The 21,010-nt window shown below is 40.6% G+C and overlaps 1 protein-coding gene across 21 annotated transcripts in view; it reads right to left on the reverse strand.

The window, feature by feature from the left end:
• The window catches only part of LOC105938020 (obscurin-like protein 1), a 53,041-nt gene that overhangs the window by 24,054 nt on the left and 7,977 nt on the right, over positions 1 to 21,010 (reverse strand). For 5 of the 21 annotated variants that reach the window (XM_021325066.2, XM_021325058.2, XM_021325059.2 and 2 more), the window contains exons 3-22: positions 19,878 to 20,147; positions 14,939 to 15,199; positions 14,524 to 14,835; positions 14,161 to 14,427; positions 13,459 to 13,734; positions 13,033 to 13,308; positions 12,503 to 12,778; positions 11,937 to 12,212; positions 11,351 to 11,617; positions 10,922 to 11,185; positions 10,743 to 10,817; positions 9,050 to 10,096; positions 8,364 to 8,648; positions 5,834 to 6,109; positions 4,825 to 5,103; positions 4,401 to 4,676; positions 3,929 to 4,204; positions 1,111 to 1,359; positions 414 to 689; positions 46 to 318 (exon numbers count right to left, since the gene is read on the reverse strand). In XM_021325066.2, the coding sequence (XP_021180741.2) occupies positions 46 to 318; positions 414 to 689; positions 1,111 to 1,359; positions 3,929 to 4,204; positions 4,401 to 4,676; positions 4,825 to 5,103; positions 5,834 to 6,109; positions 8,364 to 8,648; positions 9,050 to 10,096; positions 10,743 to 10,817; positions 10,922 to 11,185; positions 11,351 to 11,617; positions 11,937 to 12,212; positions 12,503 to 12,778; positions 13,033 to 13,308; positions 13,459 to 13,734; positions 14,161 to 14,427; positions 14,524 to 14,835; positions 14,939 to 15,199; positions 19,878 to 20,147 (6,057 nt within the window). The remainder of the gene's footprint in view (positions 1 to 45; positions 319 to 413; positions 690 to 1,110; positions 1,360 to 3,928; positions 4,205 to 4,400; positions 4,677 to 4,824; positions 5,104 to 5,833; positions 6,110 to 8,363; positions 8,649 to 9,049; positions 10,097 to 10,742; positions 10,818 to 10,921; positions 11,186 to 11,350; positions 11,618 to 11,936; positions 12,213 to 12,502; positions 12,779 to 13,032; positions 13,309 to 13,458; positions 13,735 to 14,160; positions 14,428 to 14,523; positions 14,836 to 14,938; positions 15,200 to 19,877; positions 20,148 to 21,010) is intronic. The other 16 variants (XM_036139626.1, XM_021325064.2, XM_021325063.2 and 13 more) reach the window with 16 other exon arrangements.

Raw genomic sequence — 21,010 nt, forward strand, 5'->3', positions numbered from 1 at the left:
AAACAACCATCCCTGCTGCTAACTGTACATAGTCAAAGAATTTACCCGTGATGTTAAGATGAAAGAATATCGAGTCGTCAGCTGTGTCACAAACGTATTCCCCGGAGTCTTCGACTCTGCTAGAAAGGATCTTCAGTCTTCTGTAAGGTCCTTCTGACTTCAGCTTGATGTTCTCACTCTCTTGCAGCTTTTGGCCATCCTTGAACCAGCCAACAACACCGTTGGGGCGAGAAAGTTCACAGCTGAGAATTATTTCCTCAGGTACATGACGGTCAAGGTGGACATCTTCCTTGGGGTAGACGATCATCACAGGAGGCTCTTTGGATGTAGAGAAGATATAAAGGTGTCATTGTTTATGTGTTCTGCCCTAGAATAAAATGGAACACACTTTTTCTGACAATGTCATTTGTTACCTCTTATGTTGACCTTGAATATTAAAATATTATCTCCCGTACGGCACGTGTACGTGCCGGTGTCAGACAGTTGGGCTGAATTTATTATCAGATTTCTCTCGGCTCCCTCCGCTTCCATTACAACATTATTGCTTGGTTGTATTTCAGTCCCATCTTTGTACCACTGGACAACACCGTCAGCCCTTGACACTTCACACGACAGAACAAGCTGCTCCTGTTCCACAGCACTACGGAAAAGGTCCTTCTCTGGGACTTCGGCAAATGTTACTGGTGGCGCTGTAAAAAACAGGACATATGCGGTGTGAGTTATTGTTTGAAGGTGAAATTCTATAGTTTCTCTTTTACATGCAACTGCTATGAATCCAGCTTAACACAGCTTGAACATGCTGATTTAAAGACCTGCTGTGTAACAGCTCATAACACAGTGTATTGATCAGTGAGTGTTAATCTTCCTCTAAAGCAAACTGAACACATTTTAAAGCAATGCATTGATGTAAAAAAAGAGGGGTTAAATGGCCAAAAGGTCATGGACTCTTTTCCTAAGAGCTTTAATGACGCCAGAGCATTCAGAAGAAAAAAAACTGTTACAGTGTATATGAAGATGATCATGATTTGCTTTCTTTTATATTAAAGGCCATGAAGGTGTAGACAGCCGAAGAGTGAAAATAACTTGCCAAGAAAAAGCTTAGCATATCACCTTTCACCTTGAAATCGTTATCATCGTCATCAGCTTTACTTTCATAGACCTCAGAATCTGACGACGGGTCCGACTCCGTCACCCGTGTTCCCTTATCGGGGTCTGATTGGACCTCTAAATTCGATTGTGGCAAGAGTGCTATCCCGTCCTCATACCAGCAGGTCTGGACAGCATCGTCTGAGATCTCACAATGCACTTTGACCAGGTTGCCTGCCTTAACAGATGTGCTCCTCTCAGCCTCTGGAACAGCTGAGAATCAAACCCATGCTATTGGACTTTCATTCCATTGAGAAATAACCAGATAGCAAACAGAATTGAGGTGCATTATCGGGCCAAGTATCGTATAGGGTTTATTTGGCCAAGGGTAAAACGCATCAGAAGACAAGGAGAACAAGGTTTGTAAGAAGTCAGAGAGTGAAAGTGTTATTTCAACATTGCCCAATGTTAATAATTCCTTCTCAGAAACTTGTTGGTATGTAGCTTTCTCTTGTCTACCTGGCAGACAGCAGATTTACTAGGTAATCACAGTGGTAAAAACTAAAGTCACTGAATCTGCACTACATACAATGCCAAATGTGGATGACACGAAGTAACTGGAAACATAAACTAAAACATAATTATCCTAAAAGCCCCAAATCCAAAGGGCCACATGAACAACTGTCACTGTAGTCAAGGGCAGGACAATCGTCTAAAAGCAGTTTTCCACATATGACAGTAAAATGTGAATGTAATTAACTTCTTTTAGCAACAGCAGTCTTTAATTTGAACAAAAAATTTTTATCCCCTACACCGACAGCAGAACCTTTACATTCACCCAACATTTGACTTTTACCAAACCAATGGTTAAACATTTGCACTGCAGGAGGTTTTTACTATGCAGGAAATCAAAAATGTCGCCCTGAAAATTAAAGAGTTTTTTTTCTTTCAAAACAAGAGCAACAAGTTCAAACTCACATTCGGAAGGAACTGTTTATCCATTTTTGATTTACAATTTTCAAGTGGTCTATCCGAGGACAGCTGAAGAGCCAGACTTTTCTCTCCCCATATCATTCACCTTTTACATTTAATCAACTACCAACCAAAACAATAAGCATTGAGTAAAGTGCCCAGATTTACCATTCCTGAAGGAATATCCACAAAACTTGTTCAAAGTGCAAGGAGCTGGCATGTCTAGAACAGGCTCCAGGGCGCTATAAGTGGTGGGATGATACTGGAAACAGGGCCACCGGTTTTCCAAAAAAAGTAAAAAACAAAGCAACTAGACTTGTTTTCCGTAGTAGAAGACGTTTCGCTTCCTCTCCCGGAAGCTTTCTCAACTCAAAAAGTCTGGAGTAATGTGGAGTAACAAGCTTTATACCATTGCCCAACAAAGGCCTTGCAATGGCTTAGATAACATGCAAATTCAATCGAAACAGGACTTTTTGAGTTGAGAAAGCTTCCGGGAGAGGAAGCGAAACGTCTTCTACTACGGAAAACAAGTCCAGTTGCTTTGTTTTTTACTTTTTTTGGAATGACCATGATCTAAATGACTGAGAATCTTCACCAGCACATGGCCACCGGTAGTTACCAGTAACTGACAGTCAGCAAAAACAGTGACATGAAGGTCAATAGACATAGAAAATGTCTTTGATGCTCTAGACGGCATTGCACAGATTTGACAGGGTTTGCATTCTGGGTTTGCATGAAGCCGGGTGTTCCTATAGAATGCAGGCCATCCAGTTGGGTGATGTTGGAACCAATCCCAAAACGGTTTCTTGACCAGAAGAGATATAAAGTTCCTGGAGGATATTTGTATCTCCATGGCACTACTGAGCGTGCCAGAGAAATGCCTATGAATGGAATATGCTCAGAAAATCTCCAAAAGAGACGCCCAGGAGTCATCCTGAGCAGATGCAGTCCTCTCCACGGTTTACTCCATCCGATACAGCGGAGTACCTCAACACTCATATTCCCTTTAGGTGACAGAACCCTGCCTTGTACCCCTAAGGGCAAGCTCCGCAGCCCAGCAAAGGAAACTTAACTTCAGTCACTTGTATTCAATTGTCATGATCCGTACCTGACAACCATGAGTGAGGTTGAAACTTAGCTTTGCTTAATGTCTTCGCCCACAGCAGACCAGAGCCGTGTCCGCATTAATGTTGCTCCAACCCAGAGGTCCAACTCTCACTGCACAGCAACATCATTCATGAAGAAAATACCAGGAAATCTAAACTCCTCCACCTGAGAGAGAGTCACACTCCTGGCCTGGAGGGAACAATCCTCGTCCCAGTTGAAAATCATCGCTTCAGATATAGAGGAGCTGACCCAACCTGGCCATTTCACCTTCAACCACAAAACCACTCCCCTGCACTCTGAAGGTCATGACCAAACCACAGTATCTGCAGAAATATATAGACACATCTGTGTTCCCTCTAAATACCCCAGCTCCTTGCAAATTAACTCAGCTTTCTGGTCTTACAGCTGTATGTTCAGATTGAAGCATCACTTATTGGGGCTTATCCTTTTTACTAGTAGAAACAATTTCAAAAGAAAAAAATACAACAGAATTCTAACTTTTTTAGTCAGCTGCCTTGAAATAACATTCAAGCAGTTTTCATTTTTGGGAACAATGATCAGACTGAGCAACAAACCTCTGCATCTTTAAATACTTCATCGTGCTCAAAGCTAGACTGAAATCAGTTCCAACCTTTATTTTGTTCTTAACATGGGTTATTAATCATTAGTGCATGTTAAGAAGAGTTGTAACTCCATTTGGCCTAATGTCCTGGCAAGAACTGAGAGTTAGTATTTCTCACAAAGCTGAAAATACTTAGATCACCTGCAACATCCACCTTGAATTGTATACGGTTATCTGCAGCCTCACAGCTGTACAGCCCAGAGTGCCTGACTTCAGCTGACTGAATCAGCAGCGCTCTCAGCTTTTCACTTGTTTGGATTTCATATTCACTTGTTGGCAGAAGCCGTTCTCCATCTTTTTGCCAGTGAACTTCAGCAGCGGGCTCTGAGACTTCACACTGCAGCTTAATTGGGCAGCCTGCTCCTACACATTTGTTTCTTGCAACCTCTGGCAGTTTTGAAAACCTCACAGGAGGAGCTGTGGATATTATCAGATACATAGTTTTTTTGGTGTTGTTTTGCACATTAAGGCTTGGCTATTTAACACACATTCTGTTTGCAGACTATGTTCATTTATTGATGGAATTGATCAGCTTCAACTTGTGCAAAGAAGTAACTAGGCAAAATGAATAGCGTCATGGCAAATCCGTCAGAAACAAATTCAAGAAAATCACCTTCAACGTCCACGTGAAAGGCCACAGCCTCATCAGCGAGGCTGCAGCTGTAGAGGCCAGAATCAGAGAGCTTGGCTGAGTGAATTGTTAACTTCCTCAGACTGCCGTCTCTTTTCATGTCAAGGCCTGTTCTGGAGAACAGCTCCTCCTCGTTTTTAAACCAGGAAACCTGAGCAGCAGTGTCTGACACCTCACACTGCAGGATTATCGGAGCACCAACCCTAATCTTCGCATATTTTTCTGACAGTGGGGTTGCCGTGATCCTTGGCGAGTGGTCTATTAGAGACGAATCAGAAAAGTATAAATAAGAGATAAATTCATTAGACAACACACTTTCCAGCGAGTCACTTTCTCAAGACCATTTCAAACAGTTTTTCCAAGCACATCCTTTAAAGTTACCAAGGATAAATAATTTAAAAAATACCTTTTATGTCCACTTTAAAGGTAATGCTGTCATCTGATGTTGAACATTGATAGATTCCAGCATGGATGCTTTCAGCTGATGGGATGAGTAGGGTCCTTGTCAGACCATCCGACTTAATTTCTGCCCGGTCCAAAGACCCAAGCCTCATTCCGTCCTTATACCAGTCGACATGAGCCGAAGGGTCATGAGAGAGTTCGCAGCAAAGGACCAGAGGGTCGCCCTTTTCGATGGACCTGTTCCTGTCCTTCTCCTCCAGCTTCGTGAACTTCACAGGTAGGCCTACATGTTTCAGGGATTTTGCAAAAGAAAAGAGTAAATGCTCAACTAACTGCCTTAATGTTTTTTTCTAAAGCAATTAAAGGATTTTTTAAACATTCAACTTCATCTTAAGTTGATGGGAAGGCCATCATGGCTCAAACAGCATATTTGACAGAACAAACATCGGTCACAGCAAGAGACAAAAAAAACAAAACAAAAGAATGTCAAGAAGAGGAAAAAGCAAGAAGGCCGTATTATGTGACATCGTAGCCTCCAACGTCACACAGTTCTTTTAGAACAACAGCGATTAGAGGTAAGTTGCAAATAAGAACTTGTTTTCTGCTTAGTCGTTTCTTCCACATGTGAGTTTAGTAATGTCAAAGAATAAGAAACAAGAAACGCGACCTCTTTAATACAGCAGGCATTCATACTCAGAAACTGTTTAGAAGTGGCACGTTTAGAAAGAATTAAAGAAAAACAAAACACCTGAATTATTCGTTTTTTTGTGAAGATTTCATGGGCATTTAGTTCAGAAATACATTTGTAATCAGATGCAACAGAGGTGAGATTTAGTCACCAAACAATGAGGCCATCTTCCTTTTTTTGTGTAGAAGTTATGTGTATTAAAGAAGCAGAATGATAAAACAATTTTATGTTAAGCGATAAGTCTCAGTTAACGAAAGCACTCGGTGTTAGTGCTTCGCAAGACACCAAAAGCGGCGGAAGGTTTATTGTTTTTTTGATGCATCACCTTTTACTTCCACAGAAAACTGGATGTCATCATCCTTTGACTCGCACCGGTACACACCGGTATGAGCTCGCTCAGCCGATGGCACTACCAGACTCCTCAAATTTCCCTGTGACTGGATGTCTACTCCGCTTTGAGCTAGGAGCTTCTTTCCGTCCTTGTACCAACTGACTTGTCCAGAGGGGTCTGACAGTTCGCATTGTAGAGCAATTGGCGAGCCAGCTAGGACTGTCATCCTCTGGTCAGCCTCAGACAGAGTCGCAAATGTCAGAGGAGGAGCTACGGGAATGAATGTTGAATAAAATGAATCAGTATGGTGTACTGTCATGATCGAATGAAAAGAGTTACCTTTACCATCAATATATTTCTAGTAGATTAGATCAAATTCATGATTTTGCTACCACTAATAATCTCATAAATTGTTGTGACAGTTGTGTTAAGTTTCATAATATTCACAAAATAAGGAAACATTAAATTGTTATCGAATTTACAAATTTAAACACATCAGAGTTGTTGTAGTATCCAGATCCACCACTCTATACTTCACTGTTTATTTAATGCCTTCCCAGGGAGGTAACAGGTCCCAGAGGAAAGTCCAGACATCCCTCCACCCTGCAACACTCCCTAGCTGTCTTCCCCAGGCCAGATGAAATAATCAATCCTTCCAGCTTGTTCCTGGTATTCCCAACTGTTTAGTACCAAAAGTAAAGGCCCAGAAAATCCTCAAATGGATGCACAGGGAAGGCATCCTAATCAGATCCCCTTAGGTGACTTGATGTTTGGATATAAATTGCTCTGTAAGTTTACTAGGTACTAGAATACCAACAGCCAGACAGTCAATAGCACTTGTTGCAGCAACAATCAGAGGGCCACTGGTGATGAAATCTTTGAAGCCAAATAAGGGGGTTCTTAAGGCTTGTTTTTTCCTGAGGACTCCTGAATCAGCTGAGGGAAATTACACAACCATGACTGCCTCTTGTGTAGGTATGGGACCAAAAACATTGTTGATTTTCCCACTTTGATTCTGGAAGAATTTGGAAGATGACAAAGGACCAATTTTGGTATTGCTTTGGTCTACAATGGTTAAGAAGATTCTGAGCCAAAAGACAAAACTCTTCATGATCTGGCTCACCTACGTTCTAACCTGCCACTAAGATGATTACTTATTGATCATCATCCAAAAAACAACATTCCAGATTCCTGTGGCTGAAAAGAGCTTCCTTCATAAGGCTGCTAAACTGTGAGGAGTGCTGTTATCCGGTTGGGAGGCTTAAAGTTCGGCTCCTCCAAAACAAAACGGATCTGATTAGAACACTCCCTGGACACCTCCCTTTTTGAGGTTTTGCAGGCAAGTCCAGTTGGAAGAAGGTCCAGGGGGAAACTCACTGAAGGCTCAAATTATGCCCCCACAGGGATCCTCCATTATAGGCTGACGTATCCCTTTGGGCAGAGGAATGTCTGGAAGACACTTCAGGATCTGAAACCTTTGTAACCTGATCTCAAAAAAAGAAGCTTATTAAATCACATCAGTATCATGTTCTTAGGAAATTGAATACCTCAAACTGACTTTAACATGCTTGTATTGTAAAACTGGGTCCTCAGTGACCTTTTGGTTCCTCTTACAGCACATAACTACCACTTCATCCATCAGAGCTACTTCTAACTGTTTCCTTCTTTATAAAATAAAATAATGTTAACATTTCTGGTTCCATATCTCTTTAAATAAACAGTGGGAGATGAAGGTTGACTTTATGTATCTGGAACTAACATCTCCCTGGATCCCTTCTATGTGTACGGCGATTTGCAATTAATTTAATGTTAATCAAATGCCCAACTTGGAACAAGAAAGGCAAATTAGCTTGGACAATAAACGTCATAGTTTTTGGTGTCTGGTGACATCCGACCTACAAAAATCAAATAATAAATATAAACAAGTAAAAAAATTAATGGATTGGTCAATCAATCAATCAATCAATCAATCAATCAATCAATCAATCAATCAATCAATCAATCAATCAATCAATCAATCAATCAATCAATCAATCAATCTTATTTGTCAACTGCAATTTGCATTGCAATCAAAAAATTTGCATTGCAGTATTAAAATACTGGCTTGTAACTTTCTGATGATTTATTTAATAATTACATGATATTATCTAATGACCTACATCTTTTAACTTTCAACATACTGTTTAAATGGTTTTACTGATATGTGATGTAATTTATGATATAGACCCCAAAATATTTTGCTCAGTATTTTTTTTAAACATTTTTCTTAGCCACCCATTCACCTGCTGTTGCAGTTATTTATTGTTCATAATATTATTGATATTATTTTAGTGGCAGGCAATAGGCATGTAAAAGTTGAAAAATATTGGCACAGTTCTATTATTTCCTATTAATCTATTATAATAATATAAAACAATGTAGCTAGTACAGAATAAGACTGCTCTTTTAGGTTGGTGTGATTCAACATGAAAGCAAATGTAACCTTGCTATCAACACTCTATAAACATAATAAAGGAATGTTCACCTTTAACATCCACATAAAACTCTACTGAATCATCTGAGGTCTTGCAGCTGTAAATCCCTGCATGAGACAGCATCGCTGATTGGACAGCCAGTGTTCTTAGGCAGCCCTCTGTGACCATATTGTGCCCAGCTGCTTCGCATAGTTTTATTCCATCCTTATACCAAGTTACTGGAGCAAAAGGATCTGATATCTCACATCGTAGCTCAATGGGTTCACCAACTTCAACAGTCTTGTTCCTCTCAGCCTCACGAAGAGTTGTGATTCTCACAGGCACAGTTGGCGATGCTTGGGGTAACATCAAGAAAAAGTGTCATCATTATTAACAACTATAACAAAATATCCTTGAAATAGATGAAGAGCATGAGTTCATAACAAGATTAGTCGTGCCAAAAATAACCTGAAGTTAAAAAAAAGTCATAAATCTGTTCTTGGATATTAGTCATTGAAACGTCCCTTGGTTAGACTATAGCTAGCCATTTGAGTTTTTTTTTTCCTGTTTCTACAATTCCTTCTAGATCACCCAAGCTCTGTTTAGCGTTAACTACTTAAGTTTTAGTACAGACAAAATCAGGTGAGTAAATGCAAAGTTTTCAAAATTTCAGAGATTGCAAAAAGCAATCGTCAGCATACACAATGTCAACATTGTATCCATCTATTTTTGGTTTAATGCCAACCATTCAAATCACCTTCAACAGCCACCTTATTAGCAGTAACACTGTCACTCCAGGGGCTGTCATGTGTTCTTGATAGATAAATCGTCTCTGATTGTGCCTCAGATGTCTGCTTGGCATCATAATTGTCTGGAAAGTAAGTGGTAGAAATTTCACCACAGTCGTTTGATTGGTCCGTTTGGTCTTCTGTAGGCTCCATGTTCTGATGATGCACTTGTTGTACAGTTTCCCCCTTATCTAACAGACATAGCATCTCTGGAAGTTTGGATATCGTCTGTCCTATATAATTAAGGTTATCCAATTTGACATAGGTCGTTGACTTAAGATGTTCAGATTGGAGAGATTCTATCTCATTATTTGCACATAAATGTGATGATGTTGCATTTGAAAAATTCCCTGAGAGTGCAACTGATGAGTCCCTGGCCAGCTTTAGATCCTCTGACTGGTCAATTGATGTCGTTACACAGTTATTTGGCCTTGAAAAGAGGGCGCTTCCAGACAGCGAACAATCTGGAAGCTTTTCTGGAAGAGCAGCTGGTATTTCAATTGACCCATAATCCCCTTCTGACTGGACAGTAGTTGTCCGTATGGATTTTGAGGACTCTTCTCGTGTTACGTTTGAACTTTTTAAGGGTTCAAACCATTCTTCTTGCTGATGAGTTCCATTCTCTAAGGCTGCACGAAACCTTTGTGGTTCAGCCGTTGAAGCCTGTAAGATGCTTGAACTCTCCGTCATGGTGTCTAATGTCTTACGGAGGTTACCTCTCTCTAGTTGCTCAGTTGGCTTCTTCTGAGAGTGATTTATCTGTGTTGACGGAACAGAGTCGTCTGAGTTATGTTCAGTTTGTACAAACTTGAGGTGGGATTTAATGGTACTGCAGTCGGCCGTAAAATTAAATGTTGGCTGAGAGGTTGGCATATACTCAGCATTGACTTCATCTCTCCCATTTCCAGTGAAGATGCCAGAATTGCATTGTGGGGACATCTGGATATCTTGGTCAGAGTGAGGCTCTTCTGTAGACTTGTTCCTTTCTTGGTCAGAAGAGAGCCTTGGCGATGTAGCTATAAGCATTGTGATGTACACAGAGAAAGGTTTTCAGTTGTTGGAGTTCTCATTATTTCTTCTCACAACATACTTTACAGCAGTGGGGGTTAGCATGAAGTTATGGGACAATCCATTGCAAAGACAATCAAGAAGATCGACCAGGACTGGTCTTAAAGTAAACAACATGTCCCCCTTACAATGACTCCTGACGTCATCAATACTAATCCCTTTAAACTAGAAGAAAACTATTTAATTCTCTTAGGAGAAGACTTCGTTGTCATTGCAACGGGCAGAGGTTCAGGGCAGCAATGTGAATGGAAGGATCTTGAGATGAATGGGACAAAAGATGGATTTTAAGAGCTGCAAGTACTAAGCAAAGATGATTGTTAAAATGAAGAATGAAGTGACAAACATAACACAACGTTAGTAGAAAAAGCAGCTACAGATATGCACAAAAACCACATATTTGATTAAGAGCAAAAAATATCAGTAATATGACCTGATATCAGGGATGAAAGTGTGATACAAAACTATTTTGTGAAGGAAAAAAAAAGATTTACAGATGGCTCAGATGATTGAGCTAACAGTGAAATACACCACTACTGTTAGTGGCATTTATGGGCTGGGTTAACATGGATGACTGATTTTGAAAGATCAAATCACCTTTGACTTCCACAGAGTATTGGGCTGATGCATCAGCTATCTCACCAATCTCATCACCCGAGTGACACTGCTCTGCTGTTTGGACAAAGCCAAAGAGAAAACAATGAGGTGGGTGAAAGCTTCACGTATGTAACTAAATTCTTGAGTCTTAAATGTGCAAGTACAACGAAGGACAACACCTTTCATGTCCTCTTTTAACTGTACACCATCAGATGCATCACAGCCAAACTTGCCATCATCAGACAAGTATTGGGACTCAAGGGGCAAGATTTGGCTGTGCTCTTCGCTGCCAGCTTCTCTTTTAGGATATATCTGGGTTCCGTCTTTGTACCAGCAAGCTTTAGCAATGGGATCTGAAATCTCAAACTGCTGAACAATTGGGTAGGGTTCTTCGCTTGACTTGATCTTCTCGTCAGGGTCAGGTAAATATGTTGATGGGGACACTACAAACAATCGTTAGGGAATAAGTTCAGTGCATACCATCCTTATCTCTAGAAAATGAACCTTAAGACAATCTTTTAAAGATAAACAAAAAAGAATTGGAACCAAATGCTAATAATAAGTCAGAAACATGTTAGAAAAACATTTGCAAATGAAAAAAAAATCACCTTGATTTTCTACTATTAATTTGGCCACATCATCTGCTGTTGCACAGTAGTATGCTCCAGAGTTTGAAGGATGAGTTGGTTCAATCACAAGAGTCTCCTTGATCTCTCTCATTTCAAAATCAAATTTTTTGCTTGAATAGGATTCTGAATCCTTTTGCCAAGACACCTGGTCTGCAGGGTCTGGGCTTTCACCAACTTGTTCAATTGGACAGGTTGCTTGGAGTGTCTGGAACTGCCCAACGTCCCGGTTGGGCGACAATGTTGGAGCTAGAGATAGTGATTCAATATAACATAACATAACTGGACTGAACAAAAAGTGGAAATTTACACGCCAACGAAAAGGCTGACCTTTGGAAGCTTTCACAAAGACTCTGGGTAAACTCAGACTCAAAGTAAAATACCATTGCTTTCACGTACTAAACACATATTAGGTAGAGATTAATTCTACAACACCTTCCAGACACACATCTTTAGACAAAGCATCACAAAACATTTACAGAAATGCATATTAATGTTAGTCATTTCCAGTGTCTACGAAGCTTTAGGATTTGCTCTAATAGTGAAACAACTAGAAGAAAAATATCACCTTTATCATCCACAGAGAAGTGCATAGTAGCCTCAATGGTTTTGCTGCAGTATTTTCCTGAGTGCAAGAGCTCAGGGGGTGGGAAAATGGGTCCAGTTGTTGCGCCATTACTTTGTATATCCCAACGTTTTTGTGGGTGGATCTGTTTACCATCATTATTCCAGCAGACTGGGACTGTAGAGTCTGCAACCTCATATTCCAGCTTCAAAGGGTTCCTCACTTCAAGTGACTCGGCTCTCTCACCGTCAAAGATAGTAGAGTATGCCACAGGTAGAGCTAGCATTGGGAATTCAGGACAACTAAATAAACCCAAGGCTGTGGAAACACCTTTCAAATATATATATATAACTACTGAGCAGAAGATGAAAAGATATTTTGAGACTTTCAGTTCAGAGAAAGCCACAGCAGTTGCAATAGGTCATCAACTAACGCGTTAGCAATTCTTTACGTTTGTGTGAATAAAGCAGCCATCAAATCTCATTCTTAAGCAGGGATAGTTAGTGGCGCCTTGAAAGAGGAGGTGGTGGTTACGATATTAACACTTAAGAAAAGAAGTGTAAAGTCACCTTTGATCTCCACTTGAAATTCCACGGTATCATCCTGTGTGGCGCATCTGTACAAACCAGAGTGGGACGGCTCGGCAGACTGAATAACTAATGTTCTTGTGTTGCCCACTGAGTGGATTTCTAATCCAAAACTGGGAATAAGCTTCATTTCATCCTTGTACCAGCACACCTGGCCCTCAGGATCCGACACCACACACTGGAGTACTATAGGGCTGCCAGCTTCAATCAACTTGTTCTTCATATCTTCAGGAATAGCTGAGAACTTCTTGGGTGGAGCTACAGATATGTTTAGAATTCATGACAACCTTCAGTAAACCTCATGTTTGCCATTTTGGTTATTATTTATAATCTAATTCCTCAAAACTTAACTGGTAACATGCTGAAAGAAAAAAATGTAGCTGCACATTTAATGGCTGCCAAGAAGAGAGACAACAGAACATCAGACAACACACAAGAGTGTCATAACAGTTAGTTGCTTCGCGCAGTAGGAGCTTGTTAATTCTTCACATCACCAAAGGAAAAGAAATCACCTGTGATCTCCACACTGAAGGTGATGGCGTCACCCTTTGTCTTGCAGCAGTACACGCCAGAGTGCGCAGCTTCTGCTGAACTGACAACCAGTTTCCTCGCCAAGCCTTCAGCTTTGACATCCACTCCATTTTGAGGATTGAGCTTCGATCCGTCTTTGTACCAGTGCACCTGGGCAGAAGGATCTGAGAGCTCACACTGTAAAACAAATGGCCGGCCAGCCTCGATGGTTTTGTTCCTTTCTGCATCTGGAATTGCTGTAAACCTCACAGGTGGGGCTACGGAGATTTAGATATAATTGGTTAATTGGTAGAAGCTGTATTTTTATCAGATTTAGAAAGAGAAAAACGTGCATTTTTATATTTGTGTAAGAAAGAGTAGATTGCAAAAAAACGAAAAACATTGTTGGGTTTATAAAAGCATCTTACCCTCCACTTCCACATTAAACCTGATTACATCATCAATGGCATCACAGCAGTACACTCCTGAATGTGAGAAGTCTGCCGATTGGATGACAATTCGTCTCATTGTGCCCTCAGATTGAATATGAAGACCTTCCACGGTTTGTAATTCTATGCCGTTCTTGTACCAGTGCACTGGAGCAGCACTATCAGAGAGCTCACAGTAGAGCACAATGGGGTTTCCAACCTCTACAAACTTGTTTCGATCCATTTCGGAAAGTGGTGAAAACTTGACAAGGGGAGCTGGAAATTTTAAAGAAAGAGTGAGGCTCAAGAGCAACAAAATGTTTGTCATTACCAACTTTTCAAATATAGACATTTAATTCCCTCTTTGTATTTTGCCTTTTCCAGTTCTTGTGGCCTTCCGCCTCCCCACTTTCCTTTCTACCATTGTTGCAGTTTGTTTTCACATAAACCAGGGTGTCAAGGAGTCATAATCCCCTGAAATTTAGCCTTGCATCAAATCTCTCTCCATGGCTTTACTGTCAGTGGTATTTCCAACACTTCGTAGACCCCTTTCTTCCTTCTTCCATCTTTTCCTGAATACCCTAAATCCTGTCCTCCCAATCACTCATTAACTACCATTTTCAGGATTGCATTAGGTACTTGTGGAGTCTTAGCAGGGCCTTTGATGCGTTACAGTCAATTGGCAAACTGACCCATACATACCTTGGATGTACAGTGCTGCTGAATCCCGTATGCCATAAGCAATGAATGTAATTTCTGCTCCATTGTCTGTGTCACGTACTCCTCGAATACGAAGAGACTGGTGGGTTCTTGATCTACGGAGGGAGAAACGTTCATCGTCTTGAAGCTGAGTACCATTTAGGAACCATGTACCAATAACTGAAGCGGAAAGCTCAATGGTGAAAAGAGCATCTTGTCCCTCTGGCACCAGGGCATCCTGTAAAGGAGCTTGAATTCTGGCTACAGGAACTGCAAATGAAAAACAACTTTGGTAAGTTTTTAAAAGGAAATACGCCTTTTTAATGATCAGACAAAAAGTTTAGATTTTTATTTTAGCAATTTTACCTAAGTGAACAGTTCTTGGGAACTCAACATTATTGCTTTTTCCATATTTATTTACACTACAAATGCGAAAACGATAATCTGCTTCACATGGGACACTGTCGCCAAGGATCTCCACTGAGGTTGCAGAGTCAGTGGTCAGACACTGCAGCCACTCCTGTGAACCAGTTCCTACTTCTTGTCGTTCAAGCACGTAACCAGATGGAGGGTTCTTTCGAGAATCTGGAGCAGGAACCCACGAGAGAAGAGCTGCATTAGCACGCTCTGTGTTGATCTGAACTCCCACTGGACAACTCGGGGGACAATGTCGGGCCGCTAAAAAGGAAGGAACATTATTTGCTTAAACTAGGCAAGTAAACGTAGACCTTTTTAAAACAGTCTAGCTTGTGTGGCAACAAATCGCAGTGTTGGAACGCACCTTTTACTCTTAACTGAGATGAGGTCTTGGACCTGCCCACAAGAAAGGTCACAAGGCCAGAGTCTTGGGGCATTGTATTGACAAAAACCAGGATATGAGTTCGACCAAAGGACTTGAGAATGGTCTGATGGGTTTCACGCAGCTCAATGCCATCCTTGTACCAATGTATGTCCATCTCTTCTTTCTCCACTTCAACACAAAAGGCAGCATTTTCACCTTCCAAGACATCCACTTTTCTTGGAAGCTTTCGCAAGATTGTGCCTGGAAGAAAAAAAATACAGAAATAGACATCAGTCCATCCATCCACACATTAATTAATGAATCCAGAAGGGAGGGGGGAAACAAAGGCATGTCACAGCACAGTGAGACTCCTGTTTAATTACAGAATTCCCCAGGCAATCCCAGGCCAAGCTCATTTGGATAGAGAAGAGCAACAGCTCTGCTCCATGCTCCTCCTGGAGAATACAGCTTCTCACCCTATTTGTAATACCTCTCATGTCTAGGATCACCTTCTTTCAGTCTTGATTTATAACTCCTTACTATAGGTGAAGATAGGAATGGTGACAGATCAGTAAACTGAGCATTTTAGCCTCACTCTTTTCTCACTTTGACAGACCTATTTGAAGTTTCGGTCAGGCTTGAGAGCTCACTGAAACAGCTCTGGTGAAGGTCACCAATGATATTCTCATGGCCTCAGATAATGGACTTGTGTCTGTACTTGTCCTGTTTGATCTCAGTGCTGCATTTGATACAGTTGATCATAATATTCTCCTGGAAATACGTGAACATACTATAGGGATTAAGGGGAAAGAATTAGGCTGGTTTAAATCTCATCTGTCTGACAGATTCCAGCTTTGTCAGTTAATAATAAATCTTTTTCAAACACTAAATATTCTCCCTAAGTGTGTAATATCACTCTGCCCATTCACGTACACAGCTCTCTCCTGAGTGGGAGAGCTTTCCATCTCTGTTGGAAGGACAGAGTAGTTGGACTAGACCGCCCTGTTTCTAACATAAGGGCAAAATAAATTTAACTTTTATATTGAATTAACTTACTAGGTTTATTGTTGCTAGCGCGTACACCGGGTGTGGGCTGCCTAAAGGCCCCTACTTACTTAGGCATACTGTGAGCTTGGCGGACTTCACACTGACTCTCCACAGATGTTTTACCCTTCATAGTCGAGTGTACTATTGCCTAGAAATTCCTACAATTGCCATACTTTCTGCCAGTGGGACGAAGCAGTGGAATGGATGGTAAAATGTATGATTAGCTAGTTGAGCACCTAGAGCCGTTTCATTTTCATCCCACCACACACTTGTCAGTGAGAACAGAGAGGGACTGTGATGCCGCACGTCTTTGCGACTTCCTTCAGCTCATTGTATCGAGCTCGGTGTCACATATAAAACAGTTTGATGTAAAGACTTCTTGCTACCGAGTAGTTTGTAGTGTGACACCACGTACCTGTATGCGCGGAATCCGCCTTGAGTACACCTCGAGTACGCATGGACCTCCGCTGAGTGAAGTACGCCCAAGTATGTGGGGGCCTTTACATGAATGCACTTTGAGTTTTGACATTACAGTCAGGCAGTCTTGTAGAATGCTCAGGGGTCCAATCAGGTAGTGACAGTGTATCATAATGCTCCAAATATTCATTGAGCGGAGAGGCTTCTTACTAACCAAAGTCATACTTACTGATTTTAACAGATTTCTGAGACCATTGTACCACATAAAATCGGTCATTGAGAACAACTGTAACAATATATAAGGCGCACCATACATTTTTTAGAAGACTTAAGAGATTTTAAGTGTGACTTATAGTACAAAAAAATATAGTACTTTGACTACAGACATGTCTTGATTCAATCAACACCTGGATGACCTTAAATTTTCTGCTTTTCAATTCTGACATGACAGAAGTCTTAAAAAACGTTTTAATCAATCACTTAATCTGGATGGCATTAAATTGGCCTCTGGTAATAAAGTAAAAAACTTTGGTGTTATTTTTTACCAAGACATGTCATTTAAATCCCTTATTAAATAGGTTTCCAGTGTTTCCTGTTTTCTTCTGTGGAATATTGCTAAAATTAGAAATATTCTGTCCAGGGGTGATGCTGAAAAACTAGTCCATGCATTTGTTACTTCAAGGCTGGACTATTGTAAATCTTTACTATCAGGAAGTCCACAAAATGCAGTTTGAAGCCTTCAGCTGATCTATAATGCTGCAATTGTTGCAATTGTCTGCATTGTTGATGGCTTTGTTGATGGAGTGAATTTCTCCATTGTGAGATCAATAAAGACTATCTTATCTTATCTTAACAAGAGTTCTGATGAAAATCAACAAGAGAGATCCTATTTATACAATTTTAGCTTCCCTTCAATGGCTTCCTGTTAAATCAAGAATAGAATTTAAAATTCTTCTTCTAACGTATAAAGCCCTTAATAATCAAGCTCCATCATATATCAGAGCTCTGATTACCCCGTATGTTCCTAACAGAGCACTTTGCTCTCAGACTGCAGGTCTGCTGGTGGTTCCTAGAGTCTCTAAAAGTAGAATGGGAGGCAGATCCTTTAGCTATCAGGCTCCTCTCCTGTGGAACCAACTCCCAGTTTTGATCCGTGTGGCAGACACCCCGTCTACTTTTAAGACTAATCTTAAAACTTTCCTTTTTGACAAAGCTTATAGTTAGAGTGGCTTATGTTACCCTGAGCTATAGTTATGCTGCTATAGGCTGCTGGAGGACATCAGGGTCTATTTTTCTCACTCTGCTGAGTTCTCCTACGGTTCTCCAGTTTGCATAACTTTTTGTTCTCTTTGTCTTTTTTCTCTTCATAGAAGGTACACCTGGTCTGGTGTTCTGTTAGCTGTGACATCATCCAGGGGATGCAGATCATCCACTATTACCATCTAACATAGAAAGCACCCATGGGTCAATGTGAGCTTCTGAGCTTTCTGTGTCTCTGCTCTGTCTTCTCCAAGCCCCAGTGAGTCGAGGCAGATGAGCGTTCACACTGAGCCTGGTTCTGGTGGAGGTTCTCCTCCCTGTTAAAGGGGAGTTTTCCTCTCCACTGTCGCTTCATGCATGCTCAGTATGAGGGATTGCTGCAAAGCCATCAACAATGCAGACGACTGTCCACTGTGGCTCTACGCTCTTTCAGGAGGAGTGAATGCTGCGTGGAGAGACTTGATGCAACCTGCTGGGTTTCCTTAGAGAGGAAACTTTCTCACCAACCTGGAGGATCTGATTGAATCTGACTTTGTCAAGTGCCTTGAGATGACATGTGTAGTGAATTGGAGCTACATAAGTATGATTGAACTGAAATTAATAAGTTCAAAAAAACATAGTAAAAGTTAAAAACAAGGCTAGTTTATTTATACAGCACTTTTCATTCACAACCCAAAGTGGTCTATTAAAGAATAAAGAAAAGACTGACACAATAGCAGAGCATATTATCTTTGCATAATAGATAAAGGCATGTTTTCATAGGTTCTTTGTCTGTCACTGTCTTAAAAGATTATCCTTTCAATGCTGTTGTCTCGGTTATTGTTCAAGCAATCAACAAGTTACTCTAAAGATATGGCTGGGGTCTGTGGATGGGCTGATTATGAGGATTTTGGCATTATAAAGATGATTCACCCAGTGTATTGATATGACATGTTGTGAATTGGTGCTATATAAATAAAATTTAATTTAATATAATTGGAAAGGTAATGGTATTCAGGTAATTTTAACGTGGCATATTGTGGGATTTTTAAACTTAGCTTCCCATGACTGAAATTTCTGCACCTTAACAATGCCTGGTGTTCCTGTCTACTCCTTTTCTAGTAATCTGGTTTCATAACATTGTGCTGAGAAATGCTGCTCACGGTGTGCTACACATTTAATCTTCCTGATTCAGGTTGCAGTGGGATTTACCAGATTGTGCCAGAAACTACAGTAGATGTCTCATGAAAGTTTAAGGGATTTGGAAATAGGGGGAAATTTTGCTCTGTGTTTAGGTCCAACTGTAAACCTAAAAGTACGTTTGACCTTAACACCAGTAGAAAGAGCTGCATGAGAAACTACAATTCCACTCTTCATAACAGAGCCACTTCTGCTTTGAAGTACCTGAGGAAGCATGTTGAGGAAGAATGGTGATCCATCTAAAATGAATATTTATTCACTCTTTATATGAGTTTTGTGTTGGGACTATGTTCTGTCGGTTTTCTTCACATTTCAGTATCAGGTGATACATCAGAGAACAGCTGTCTGGCTATGCAAATTTCAACATTGGCAAAATTAGATACTGATGTTTTTAGCATGAGGATACAATTAGTTAGCCTCGTGAGACCATCCTGATCTCGCGAGCTTTCAAGGTTTCACTCGCAGATCAGTCTGGATACTCTCCGTTGAAGAAAATTTGGAGCCGTTCACCAAACGAACGTCCAATCAGCGTTGGCTTTGAGGCGGCTTGGGGTGTGACGCAACGGGAAGCGCGTCAGTTCAGTCTAAACAACATGGCGGCTTCAGCCGATGAAACTAGCATTAGCGTGGCTATCGAGCAAGTTTTATCGGAATTACAGAGTATTTCTTTGCTGAGCTAACGAGCCTTTACCTGCAGCAGCAAGAGTAGCTTGGCTTGTGGTTGTGTTTTCGTCGTCGCTCGTAACAGAGCGACGACGAATCTGATTGGTTCATTTGGCCCGTCTATCACCAACATAGGCCAATCAGCTAACCAGTATTTTCGCCCCTTCCCAAAATTACTTCAACGGAAGGTTTCCAGATGGATATGCGGAGCAAATCTATCTGGCGGAGTCAGGTAAACAATTAGTACCCCTGGTCCCTTATTAAAAAAAAGAAAATGTAAATCAAAGGAAAAGGGTTGTCACATAGACTGTAACAATGCACTACATTGTATCATGTAAGTCAAAGTAAGGTCATTAAAATAACATGTATTTACCTTTTACAGCTACTTCAGCTATACTTCTACCCCCATCTGGCATCTCACAGAGGTAGATTCCGTCGTCATCAACTCCAATGTCTCTGATTGTCAGTCTTCGCTTCGTTCCCCACTCCTCCATCCCATATTTGGCCCCTGGCTGCAGTCGTCTGTCCTCCAAATACCATGTGATGGGAACAGAGTCTTCTGGGACTTCACACTCTAGTACAGCTAAATCCCGTTCCCAAACTTCAAGGTCATAGAGAGGTTGCTTAAACCGGACAGGAGGTTCTGCAATCAAAGGCAAGTTAGAGCAAAACTGTCCTCAACTTGCAAAATGCAATGTTTAACAAAGTTGTTAAATTAATTGTCTCAAACTCAAATCTTTGAAGGATGGTATCCTCAACCTTTTAGACGCCCTACACACCTGAATCAAATGGATAAACTACTAGCATGGAATCAAACGCTGCAGAGCTCTGCTAATGAACTCTTATTGGAGTCATGTGTGTTGAAGCTGAGAGACTTCTAAAAGTTGCAGGACAACGGAGTTTTTGTAAATGAACTCTTGTATGTACATTTATGCATGCAGTATAAAATCTGTATCATGCATTCAATTTCCCAAATAACAAGCAGTAAAACTATCTTAAAACCCCCACTGACAATTAAGATTATGAATCAAGAATCTTTTATTGTCGCTTTGAGGTAGACACAACAAACATGGAAATATATATATATATATATATATATATATATATATATATATATATATATATATATATATATATATATATATATACATATATACAAAATAGTCTTTAGGGTCTGCTAAGGCTCATACCGAGTTGGGAACGTCAGTCCTTGTTGAACGACATGAATTACTATGTTGTTGCATGAATTGTTCACTCCAAACTGATGATACATTCATGCAGGCAGTAAATTTTGTGCAATATTCTTAAACATTCATATACAGAACTGTGCAATGAAACAATCCCTATAAATGTTTATATTTTTGCATCTGGCAGATGCTTTTATCCAAAGCAATTTACAAATGAGTTGAGTGATCTTCACAATGCAGATAATATTAAAGCTAACGATGTGCAACTTTGAAATGACCGATAGTCGGGCTCTGTCAGAGGTAACAGAGTTGTATAATG

This window comes from Fundulus heteroclitus, chromosome 7 (assembly GCF_011125445.2).
Source record: "Fundulus heteroclitus isolate FHET01 chromosome 7, MU-UCD_Fhet_4.1, whole genome shotgun sequence".
NCBI classification, from domain to species: Eukaryota; Metazoa; Chordata; class Actinopteri; order Cyprinodontiformes; family Fundulidae; genus Fundulus; species Fundulus heteroclitus.